This window comes from Mesoplodon densirostris, chromosome 1 (assembly GCF_025265405.1).
Source record: "Mesoplodon densirostris isolate mMesDen1 chromosome 1, mMesDen1 primary haplotype, whole genome shotgun sequence".
NCBI lineage: Eukaryota > Metazoa > Chordata > Mammalia > Artiodactyla > Ziphiidae > Mesoplodon > Mesoplodon densirostris.
The window spans coordinates 179,154,845-179,167,240 of record NC_082661.1 but is presented as its reverse complement, the minus strand read 5'-3'; the positions used below and the strand labels follow the sequence as shown (position 1 = coordinate 179,167,240).

The 12,396-nt window shown below is 46.1% G+C and overlaps 1 protein-coding gene across 1 annotated transcript in view; it reads left to right on the top strand.

The window, feature by feature from the left end:
* The window catches only part of LOC132498686 (core histone macro-H2A.2), a 54,023-nt gene that overhangs the window by 39,003 nt on the left and 2,624 nt on the right, over positions 1 to 12,396 (top strand). Inside the window, exons 7-8 of the mRNA XM_060112672.1 lie at positions 4,811 to 4,895; positions 12,077 to 12,251. Coding sequence (XP_059968655.1) covers positions 4,811 to 4,895; positions 12,077 to 12,251 — 260 coding nt within the window. The remainder of the gene's footprint in view (positions 1 to 4,810; positions 4,896 to 12,076; positions 12,252 to 12,396) is intronic.

Genomic DNA, 12,396 nt, shown 5'->3' with positions numbered 1-12,396 from the left:
CTGCCGTCAAATCAAGACACTGAATTTAATCAGTACTACACGGGTACCAAACCCAGAGATCAGAACACCAGAGCCTCAATTTTTTGAAAAGATCACTTTAGGGTTCGTGTCATGAGACTGCTTTATGGCCAAATCACCCCCTAAAAGTTAACAAGTTTCCATGGAATATGTCAATTGCCAACACTATAACTAGCACTGCTGATGGACTTTGATAGTACTCACAATGGTATAAGCTCTTCTCCCATTTTATGCCTCTCCTTATGTTTTTTCTTATGCTTCCTTTTTGCTCTCAAGAGGGATCCATCTTTTATATCTCCAGTATCATTTTCCTCTTCAGTAGAGACTTCTAATTCTAAATTAAATATCAAGTTAAGAAATAAAGACATAAGTTAAGGAAAATGAAAATCTTATTTATCTAACCCTAACCTTAAAGTTATAAATACCTTTGCTTTCTTTGCAAACTTTTTTTTTTTTTTTTTTTTTTTTTGGGCCATGCTGTGCGGCTTGTAGGATCTTAGTTCCCTGACCTGGGATTGAACCCGGGCCCTGGCAGTGAAAGCGCCAAGTCCTAACCACCGGACTGCCAGGGAATTCCCTCTTTGCAAACTTCTGAAGCTTCTTTTTTATTGTTGTCTTTTTGGGTCATTTTTTCCTAAATAGATCTTTATTGGAGTATAATTGCTTCACAATACTGTGTTAGTTTCTGTTGCACAACAAAGCAAATCAGCCATATGCATACACATGTCCCCATATCCCCTCCCTCTTAAGCCTCCCTCCCATCCTCCCTATCCCACCCCTGTAGGTCATCGCAAAGCACAGAGCCAATCTCCCTATGCTATGTTTCTGCTTCCCACCAGCCAACTATTTTACATTCGGTAGTGTATATATGTCGATGCTACTCTCACTTCTCTCCAGCTTCCCCCTCCCACCCCAAGTCCTCAAGTCAATTCTCTATGTCTACCTCTTTATTCCTGCCCTGCAACTAGGTTCATCAGTACCATTTTTTTTTTAGATTCTATATATATACATTAGTATTTGTTTTTCTCTTTCTCACTTACTTCACTCTGTATGACAAACTCTAGGTCCATCCACCTCACTACAAGTAACTCAATTTCGTTTCCTTTTGTGGCTCAGTAATATTCCATTGTATATATGTGCCACATCTTCTATATCCATTCTTCTGTCGATGGACATTTAGGTTGGTTCCGTGTCCTTGCTATTGTAAATAGCGCTGCAATGAACCTGTGGTACATGTCTCTTTTTCAATTATGGTTTTCTCAGGGTATATGCCCAGTAGTGGGATTGCTGGGTCGTATGGTAGTTCTATTTTTAGTTTTTTTAAGGAATGTCCGTACTGTTTTCCATAGTGGCTGTATCAATTTCCATTCCCACCAACAGTGCAGGAGGGTTCCCTTTTCACCATTCCCTCTCCAGTATTTATTGTTTGTAGATTTTTTGATGATGGCCATTCTGACGGTGTGAGGTGATACCTCATTGTGGTTTTGATTTGCATTTCTCTAATAATTAGTGATGTTGAGCATCTTTTCACATGCTTCTTGGCCATTTGTATGTCCTCCTTGGTGAAATGTTTATTTAGGTCTTCCACCCATTTTTTAACTGGATTATTTGTTTTTTTGATATTGATCTCCATGAGCTGTTTATATATTTTGGAGATTAATCCTTTGTCTGTTGTTTCATTTGCAAATATTTTCTCCCATTCTGAGGGTTGTCTTTTTGTCTTGTTTATGGTTTCCTTTGCTGTGCAAAAGCTTTTAAGTTTAATTAAGTCCCATTTGTTTATTTTCGTTTTTATTTCCATTACTCTAGGGGGTGGGTCAAAAAAGATCTTGCTGTGGTTTATGTCAAAGAGTGTTTTTCCTGTTTTTCTCTAAGTGTTTTATAGTGTCTGGTCTTACATTTAAATCTTTAATCCGCTTGTAGTTTATTTTTGTGATGTTAGGTAGTGTTCTAATTTCATTCTTTTACATGTAGCTGTCCAGTTTTCCCAACACCACTTATTGAAGAGGCTGTCTTTTCTTCATTGTATGTCCTTGCCTCCTTTGTTGTAAATTAGGTGCCCATACGTGCATGGGTTTATCTCTGGGCATTCTATCCTGTACCATTGATCTCTATTTCTGTTTTTGTGCCAGTACCATATTGTCTTGATCACTGTAGCTTTGTGGTATAGTTTGAAGTTGGGGAGTCTGATTCCTCCAGCTCCGTTTTTCTTTCTCAAGATTGCTTTGGCTATTCGGAGTCTTTTGTGTTTCCATAAGAATTGTAAAATTTTTTGTTCTGATTCTGTAAAGAATTCATTGGTAGTTTGATAGGGATTGCATTGAATCTGTAGATTGCTTTGGGTAGTATAGTCATTTTCACAATGTTGATTCTTCCAATCCAAGAACATGGTATATTTCTCCATCTGTTTATGTCATCTTTGATTTCTTTCATCAGTGTTTTACAGTTTTCTGAGTACAAGTCTTTTGCCTCCTTAGGCAGATTTATTCCTAGGTATTGTATTCTTTTTGTTGCAATGGTAAATGTGTTTCCTTAATTTCTCTTTCTGATTTTTCGTTGGTGGTCTATAGGAATGCCAGAGATTTCTGTGCATTAATTTTATATCCTGCAACCTTACCAAATTCCTTGATTAGTCTAGTGGTTTTCTGGTGTCATCTTTAGGATTTTCTATATATAGTGTCATGTCATCGGCAAACAGTGACAGTTTTACTTCTTCTTTTCCAACTTGTATTCCTTTTATTTCTTTTTCTTCTCTGATTGCTGTGGCTAGGACTTCCAGACTATGTTGAATAAGAGTGCCAAGAGTGGACATCCTTGTCTTGTTCCTGATCTTAGTGAAAAAGCTTTCAGTTTTTCACCCTTGAGTATGCTGCTTGCTGTTGGGTTTGTCATATACATTTACACGTTGAGTTAGGTTCCCTCTATGCCCATTTTCTGGAAAGTTTTTATCATAAATGGCTGTTGAATTTTGTCAAAAGCTTTTCCTGCATCTATTGAGATGATCATATGGTTTTTATTCCTTAATCTGTTATTGTGGTGTATCAGATTGATTGACTTGCGTATATTGAAGAATCCTTGCATCCTTGGGATAAATCGTATTTGATAATGGTGTATGATCCTTTTAATGTGCTGTTGGATTCTGTTTGCTAGTATTTTGTTCAGGATTTTTGCATCTATGTTCATCAGTGATATTGGTCTATAATTTTCGTTTTTTGTGATATCTTTTTCTGGTTTTGGTATCAGGGTGATTGTGGCTTCATAGAATGAAGTTGGGAGTGTTTCTCCCTCTGCAATTTTTTGGTAGAGTGTGAGAAGGATCAGTATTAGCTCTTCCCTAAATGTTTGATAGAATTCGCTTGTGAAGCCATCTGGTCCTGGACTTTTGTTTGTTGGAAGATTTTTAATTACGGTTTCAATTTCGTTACTTGTGATAGGTCTGTTTATATTTTCTAATTCTTCCTGGTTCAGTCTTGGAAAATTGTACCTTTCCAAGAATTTATCCATTTCTTCGTGGTTGTCCATTTTATTGGCATCTAGTTGTTTGCAGTAGTCTCTTATAATCCTTTGTATTTCTGCAGTGTCGGTTGTGATTTCTCCTTTTTCATTTCTAATTTTATTGATTTGCTGTGGGGGGCGGGGCCTAAGCAAGATTTGAGTGGTGGGCGGGGCCTATGCTTAGGACCCACAGGGCTGGAAAAGGCCCTGGGGTCTGTGGAGGGTGGGGCTTAGGCTCAAGGAACGGAAGGGGCCCAAGCGTGCACCCCACCCCTGGTCTCAGAGGCTGGAGGACCTCACCTGGGAGCCCAGCAGGATTCCTGGGCTCGAGTGGGTGGGGCAAAGCCCTCCTCTCCTCTCCTGCTCTTGAGGTCTGGGAGGGCCCCTCCCACCTGCCTCTCCTGATCTCCCCGGCCTCCCTCCTATGCCCCCAGGACCCACGCAGCCTGGATGGGGCTTTGTGGAGTGGGGGAGCCGGCTTGGGAGCTCAGCAGGCTCCCTGGCCCGAATGGGCCAGGCAATCACCCTCTGCTCCTCTCCAGCTCTTCCCAGAGAGTCCCTCCCGCCTGCCTCTCCTGATCTCCCTGGCCTCAGGGGCGCCGATCCTGTCTGGTCTCCACTTCTCCTCCCCCTTAGTCCCCCTGCGTCCTACTGGTTCACTTTGGGGTTCCTCCCGTCTCCTTGAGTGTCAGAGTCCGCCACCAGTGGCCGGCAGGTGTGCTAGCTGTGGGGAGATGCTAACTCCGCATCTTCCCTAACCACCATCTTGACTCCCCCTCCTTGAGTCATTTTTAAAATCTCTGATTTGGGAGTGAGACATTCTTTATCTTCAGAGCTACTTCTTTTCCTCTCCCCTGTTCTGACAAAAGGTCCTGGACCTGCCTTAATAACTTTTGCTGCTTGTGCTTTGTTTCACATTCCACAAAAGCAAACCCCTTCGGATCTCCAGTAGATGACTTATAATGTGATATACTTACAGAAACAACATTGCCACGTTTCCCAAATACTCTTTCAATCCAGCTGTGATTAACATTTTGGGGAAGTAACTCCTATGATACATTAGAAGCAATATTAAATAATTCTTAAAAAAAAAAGAGTTTGCTAAAATCTAAGTCCCACTGGACAGAAGCCCAGGGACCCCTGTCACCAGTGACCACTGGCAAACAGGATTTCAATTGCAAAGTTTGATTCTTACTTTCTAAGCAATTTTTTTAAGACCTAGTAAAACTCTGTCAGTGTAATTAATGACTGAAAAGAGCAACCACAATGGATTTCCATTGTTTCCTTCACAGGTAAGGCCTTGGAAAAGGCTGGGGGGAAAGAGTTCTTGGAAACAGTAAAGGAGCTTCGCAAGTCCCAGGGCCCTTTGGAAGTAGCTGAAGGTAAGTGTGGAATCAGGCCATGTTCTCTGCACAGCCTCACCACCTTCCCTTCCAGCATGACATGCTTCACGCACATTCAGTTTGCAGAGCAAAAGAGGCCATAACCTAACAGGAAGCTATTTTAGCATCTCTCAGATAATTTGAGCAGGCCTGCTTAGATCATTTCTTACACTCTGGGGACTATAAAGTGTCTGGATAGTTCAAGCCAATTTGCATCCCAGCTCACCCCAAAATGGTCCAGAGCGATTGGGTAACTTTGTGTCTGTGTGGAAAATACACATGACAAAATTTACCATTGTAACCTTTAAACATTGTACAATGTGGTGGCATTAAGTACACTCAGTGCTTTTCCTCGATCAACACTATCTAGTCCCAGAACTTTTTATCACCTTCTGTGGAAACCCCACACCCATCAAGTAGTCACATCGTCCCTCCCCCAACCCCTGGCAACCACCAGTCTGCCTTCTCTTTTGATGGATTTGCCTCTTCTGGATATTTCATGTAAGTGGAATCGTATAATATGTGATCTTCTGTGTCTGGCTTCTTTCACTTAAAATGTTTTCGAGGTTCATCCATGTTGTACCGTGTATCAGCACTTCATTCCTTTCTACAACTGAATACTATTCCATGTTTATCCATTCATCACTTGGGTTGCTTCCACCTTTGGCTATTGTGAATAGAGCTGCTCTGAACATTTGTGCACAGGTTTTTGTTTGAGTACTTATTTTCAAGAATATTGGGTAACTTTTTGACAGGTAGGCCCAACTTCAGATCCGTGTCCCCACCCACCTCCAGGGACCATCTAGTCAGTGCCAAGTGCTATCCTGGTGCTGGGGCTCCAAAGACAAATAAAACCGACTCCTGCCCTCAAGCACTGGACAGTCAAGGAGGAGAGACAGACACACAAGTGGGGCACAGAGAGGGAGCCATGCTCTCTGCTTGGGGGATTTGGGGAGGCTCCAGGGAGGATATAAGACCTGTGTGTGAGAAGGCTCAGTCAGGAGCAGCAGGGAGAAAGAGAGGAATAGCAGCCAGAGATGAGCCTTGCCCTTGGGCTGTGCTAAGGGTCTGGATTTGACACTATACAGATGAGAGTAGGAGCCGGGGACTGTGATGATCAGATTTGATAGCTAGAAAAGTAATGGGGCTTCCGGTCAAGAAAGAACATGAGTCCACACTTTACAGTCTGCACATACCACTCCCCATACGATGATAGATAGAATTTCCTTTTTAAAATTTTAAGACAGAGCCACACTGAAATATAAAATAAATATCCAGGACTTCCCTGGTGGTCCAGTGGTTAAGATTCTGCACTCCCAATGCAGGGGGCACAGGTTCGGTCCCTGGTCAGGGAACTAAAATCTCACGTGCCGCACGGCGTGGCAAATTAAATAAATAAATAAACATCCATGTGGACAGAGAAGAGCTGCAGGCAGCAGCAGCAGGGGGACGTGGAAGCCGCAGGCTGGGCTCTAGGTCTGGTAACATGCAGAGCCATCAGGAGGTCAACTCTTACCTGCTGATGGGACCAGAGTCACCTCACGCTTGGAGGGGACCAGAGCCAGGCTCGCTGCTCAAAGCAAGGGCTGGATGCAACTCCCAAGCTCTTACAGGAAGCCAAGGCTCTGACCGCCACCCAGGGCTATGGCTCGTGTTAGATCTGTTTTCTAGAGTAGCAGAAGGGAGCAGAGAGCCCCTCGCCCAGGCCCAGGGCCACGTGGCCCACTGGCTCAGTGTCTGGATCTACCGCCTCCCCTATATGACCATGAGACAGAGCCCTGAATCATCCTTGTAAGACAGGATCCTAACTGCGGGGGTCTTGCAAACTGCCTGATGGGGTGGGAAGGAGGGAAAAATAGCTTCTCTACATAGAGTGAGAGCCTCCAACGCGCTTCTAACAGTTCCAGAAGCAGAAAATAGGAGGTAGACAGGCAGTATGTGAAAAGATGAAGAGATATAAACTACTATGAGTAAAATAAATAAGCTACAAGGATATATTGTACAACACAGGGAATACAGCCAATATTTTATAATAACTTTAAATGAAGTATAATCTATAAAAATTTTGAAGCACTATGTTGCACACCAGAAACTATGTTGTAAATCAACTATCCCTCAATTAAAAAAAAAAAAAAAAAAAAAAAAAAAAAAAAGATCATGGCTGAGAATTTTCCGGAATGAAACCCACGAGTCCTCAGGTTGAAAACACTGAGTATTTTAAATCAAAATAAATCCAAAACCTGGCCCATCAGGAATTCCCTGGCAATCCAGTGGTTAGGACTCCATGCTTTCACTGCCGAGGGCTCAAGCTCAATCCCTGAGCAAGATCCTGAAAGCCATGCAGTGTGGCTAAGCCAAAAATAAAACCAAAAAAACCCAAACAAAACCTGGCCCATCGTGGTGACATCTCTAAAGGTGAAAAATCAAGAGAAACCTGAAAAGCAACCCAACGAAAGGCAGAGTGTCTGTAAAAATGGTTCTCCTGACAGCCGACTTCTCATCAGTAACGACGCATGCTTGGAGACAGAAAAGAAGTATCTTCAAAGCACTGAGGGGAAAAACTGTCAACTAAGAAGTCCATGTATTTCCGTTATTATTCAACAGGGAGGGTGAAAGATGCAGAATTACAGACATGCAAAAATTGAGAGTCAGAAGCCCTCAGACTCTTGCTGAAAGGACCACAGAGGCCTCACTGGGAAAACAGAAGTGAATCCAGAAGGAAGGAGAGGGCTGCAGGAAACAAGCATGAGCTAAGAAATCGGGGCATATCTGTCAGGTCTAAGTATCCATGGCCCTGGGACCAAACAGTGGTAGCTCCCTGGGAAGAAGGGATTGGTGAGGGTGAATCTGGAAAATGGGAGACAGTTCATCAGGGTCTAACACCATATTTCATTTAGTTTCAAAACACCATCAGTTATAAGATATGCCCTTATTGTAAGAAAGAATAAATTTCCAAGATGGAGTGTCCAGTAGGAGACCCCACACAAAGCCAGGACACATTCAGTTTAAGAGCTAGCAAGACATGAACTACCATGCAGAAAGGGCAGCAAGTACTTTTTTTTTTTTTTTAAATAAATTTATTTATTTATTTTTACCTGTGTTAGGTCTTCATTGCTGGGCGCAGGCTTTCTCTAGTTGCGGCAAGCAGGGGCTACTCTTCCTTGCTGTGCGCAGGCTTCTCATTGCAGTGCTTCTCTTGTTGCAGAGCATGGGCTCTAGGCATGCGGGCTTCAGTAGTTGTGGCTTGCGTGTTCTAGAGCACAGGCTCAGTAGCTGTGACGCACGGGCTTAGTTGCTCCGCGGCATGTGGGATCTTCCTGGACCAGGGCTCGAACCCATGTCCCCTGCATTGGCAGGTGGATTCTTAACCACTGTGCCACCAGGGAAGCCCCAAGTACCTGTCTTGACCTTGACATTGGGTGGACCGAGGGGGACAAAAAACCTCACTAGGGAACTTGAACCACAAGCTGGTACTCCTGTGGATTTGCAGCCGAATCCACTGCGGCCCAAAAACCTCAATCAGGAAAGTTAGTGGGACATGACCTGGGTATGGTAGGGTCCCCAGGTGACATAGAAGTAAATGCAACTTCCCTCTGGAAGAACTCATCTCAATCCAAGCCCACAGCCATTGTAAAATGCACCCTGATTCCAGCCAGGAAGGTGGATGGGACAGGGGTGGGAGGTGGTGGTAGAAATGAAGCAGATGGGCCTGGAATGAGACAAGTCAGAGGAAACCGACAGGTGGTGCCGGCGACAGAGATGGAGAAAGGGGAATCAGGCTTCGGGAGTGAAGGATGATTTTGTTGGGCACATGTTGGACCTGGGGCACCAGCAATGTCACTGGTAAGCAGTTGGTGAAAACTGAGGACGAAAATGGTTTGCAGATGGCTGTTTAAAAGCCAGGGCCAAGCACCTCGGGCAGCAGAGAGAAGAGCACCGGGCCTGGGCGGGCAGGGAGAAGAGGGGCTGCTGCAGGAGCCTGAGACAGGAGGAAAAGCACAGTGTCATGGAGACCAGGGATTAGCAGCAGCAGCTTCCCAGCCAGACAAGGAGCCACCCTGCAGTCCCCTTCGCTGCGGTGACCCTGAGAAGGTGGGCTCGCCTGAGGAAAGGTTCTGGAGGCCCTTTGCAGCTGCACTGCCATCCTCAGAGCATGGTCTTCACCAGGTGACATCACATCACATAAAGAGCATTAGCAGATGCTTCTACCAAATATCAGTGTCCCAAGCCCTGAGATCACTTGACCTTGACCTTGGCACCTGTAAAGAACACTATAAATTGTTACAACTACAAGCTAAGGTTTCCATTTCCAGTTGCCATGGAAATACTTTGTTTTAGGCTGATGTGCTATCATGGACTACCTTCAAAATCTAGTGTAGGGCTTCCCCGGTGGCGCAGTGGTTGAGAGCCCGCCTGCCGATGCAGGGGATGCGGGTTCGTGCCCCGGTCCGGGAGGATCCCGCATGCCACGGAGCAGCTGGGCCCGTGAGCCATGGCCACTGAGCCTGCGCGTCCGGAGCCTGCGCTCCGCAGCGGGAGAGGCCACAACGGTGAGAGGCCCGTGTACCGCAAAAAAAAAAAAAAAAACTAGTGTAAATAGCGGGCGTCAGAAGGATGAGAAGGCGTGCCATTTTTTTCCTGATTAAATGTTTGACTTAACATTGCCGTTAGTGGTATATTCCTCTTATTTAAAATGACTTTAGGGCTTCCCTGGTGGCGCAGTGGTTAAGAATCCGCCTGCCAATGCAGGGGACATGGGTTCAAGCCATGGTCCAGGAAGATCCCACATGCCACGAAGCAACTAAGCCCGTGCGCCACAACTACTGAGCCTGCCCTCTAGAGCCCGTGAGCCACAGCTACTGAGCCCGCATGCCACAACTCCTGAAGCCCGTGCACCTAGAGCCCGTGCTCCGCAACAAGAGAAGCTACTGCAATGAGAAGCCTGTGCACGGCAAGGAAGAGTAGCCCCTGCTCGCCGCAACTAGAGGAAGCCCACGCGCAGCAACGAAGACCCAATGCAGCCAAAAATAAAATAAATAAATTTATAAAAAAAAAATAAAATGACTTTAACATTAAAAAGAATACCATTCAAGGGCTTCCCTGGTGGTCCAATGGGTAGGACTCCACGCTCCCAATGCATGGGGTCTGGGTTCGATCCCTGGTCAGGGAACTAGATCCTATGTGCCGCAACTAAGACCCAGCACAGCCAAATAGACAAATAAGTATTAAAATATATATATATATATATATATACCATTCAGCTGGTAACATGATCATTACCCGGTGTGTAAAGAGCTGGAGTCTCTCCAGCACATGAGAGCAGTAAGGGCCTCAGGGAATTTGCCCCAAGCAGGAAGGGCCCATCCCCAGGGTACTGGGTTCCCTTGGACTACAAGGCCGACAGGGACGTTCCGTTTCTGGTGTACAAATGTACAAGGTCGTAGAGTCAACCAGTCATGCCCACTGCCTCCTCAGTATTTATATTGACTGATTCCTTCACCCACTCATTCACTAATCAGATGGTTGGCACCAGCTGGGCACTGGGGAGGCGAGGCATTCACAGCCGTAGCTGACAGGCAGGGGACGCTCCTTGCATTTATCTCCACCAGCCCTGGCATGTGCAGTCACAGCCTCTTCAGCACTGTGGGTGCCCTGGCATGTACAGTCACAGCCTCTCCAGCACTGTGGACGTCACTAGGAAACACGGCTCACATGCTGGGTGGCCATCATATATTTCAAATAAGTCTTTCAAACCAACCCCACACACTGCCCTAGAACAGACACACACACATTCGTTACAAACACAGCCCGTAGCAGCCACAGCCTGCCCGAACTCCCCCAGGCTCCCAGAGCCTGGCCACTGCGGGAGGGTTGGGGACCTTTGCTACACCCGGCTCCTTGAGTGGCACAGAGCCCCAGCTCCACAAGGTGGGCAGCTTAGGGGCAAGCAGCATGTGGGGTCAGAGTGGCCAGTGGATCAGGCCCAGCCCCTTCTCCAGGGATCAACGGCCACAGGGACTTACCTGGTGTTCCTCGTCATCAGCTCTGTCACTGATGGGAAATAGGTTTGGGGGGGTGAAAAATAAAAGTAGGGAGTATGAACTGAAATTATGAGACAAGGCAGGCATAATCCAATTTCACAACCCGCTGTGAACACTTGCTCCCTGTAGGCTCCTCAGGTATGTAGAGATGATCGAAAGGACAATCCCTGTCTGAGGATGTGTACAACCCAGTAGGTGGGTTCTAAATTTATGCAGGGTCCTCAAATCACCAAGCGCAAGACCTGCATCAGACCTACCAAGTCAGGATCTCAGACGGGGCAAGAGGGGAGGGCTTGTCCATTTTTAAAAAGCCGTTGCATTGGTTTCCAATCGCTGCTCTAACAAATTAGCACAAACTTGGTAGCAACAAACAACACAAGTGTATTGTGTTAGCGTTCTGGAGTCAGAAGTCCACAATGAGTCTTTTTTTTTTTTTATAACCTTTATTTTTTTAGGCAGTTTTCTTGTCTGTGTGTTTTGGCCACGCTGCGCAGCTTGCAGGACCTTAGTTCCCCAACCAGGGATTGAACCCACGTCCTTGGCGCAGTCCTAACCACTGGACTGCTAGGGAATTCCCCACAATGAGTCTTAAGAAGCCAAAATCAAGGTGCTGGCAGGGCTGGTTCGTTCTCAGAGCAGCCGTCCCTTGCCTGTTCCGGCTTCTAGGCTCCTGCATTCCTTGGCTCCTGGACGCATCATCCAACCCCTGTTCCTTCATCACAGCGCCTTCTCCTACCTTTGACTTCCCCGCCTCCCTCTTATTAGGACCTGTGTGATTACACTTAGGGCTCAACTGGATAGTCCAGGGTAAACTTCTCATCTCACAATCCTTCACTTAATCACAAAGACCCTTTTGCCATGTAAGGAAACATTCACAGTTTCCAGGGATCAGAGACGAGTCCACTGTGTACCTCTGATTAGGAGTCACCTAACCTGTGGCCAGAAGGCAGACCATGTGAGAGTCTGTGACATGCTATCACATCAGCTTTCAGTGTGTTTACCCAAAGCTTGTGCCAACTGTCAAAAGCAACTCTGATACAGCTCCTACTCTCCTAAGAGGGACACAGGTGATTCAGCCTAACACCCTGGCTTAAGGTGAAGATGTAGGAAATAACCTGAGGCATTTCTCTCGTGTCCCAGCCGCCGTCAGCCAGTCCAGCGGACTTGCAGCCAAATTCGTCATCCACTGTCACATCCCTCAGTGGGGATCCGACAAATGTGAAGAACAGCTTGAAGAGACCATCAAAAACTGCCTGTCGGCAGCAGAGGACAAAAAGCTGAAGTCGGTGGCATTCCCGCCCTTCCCCAGCGGCAGGTAAGATGTTCTCCGCCAGGGGGGTGGCAAGGGTGCTGGGTCCGCTTGTCCAGCCTTCTCGCTGGGGACCAGCTGCTCCCCCGCTTGGTCACATCCAGTCTGGCCATCCCAGAGGACGTGATCAAGGGCTGCCAGCGCAGCCAAG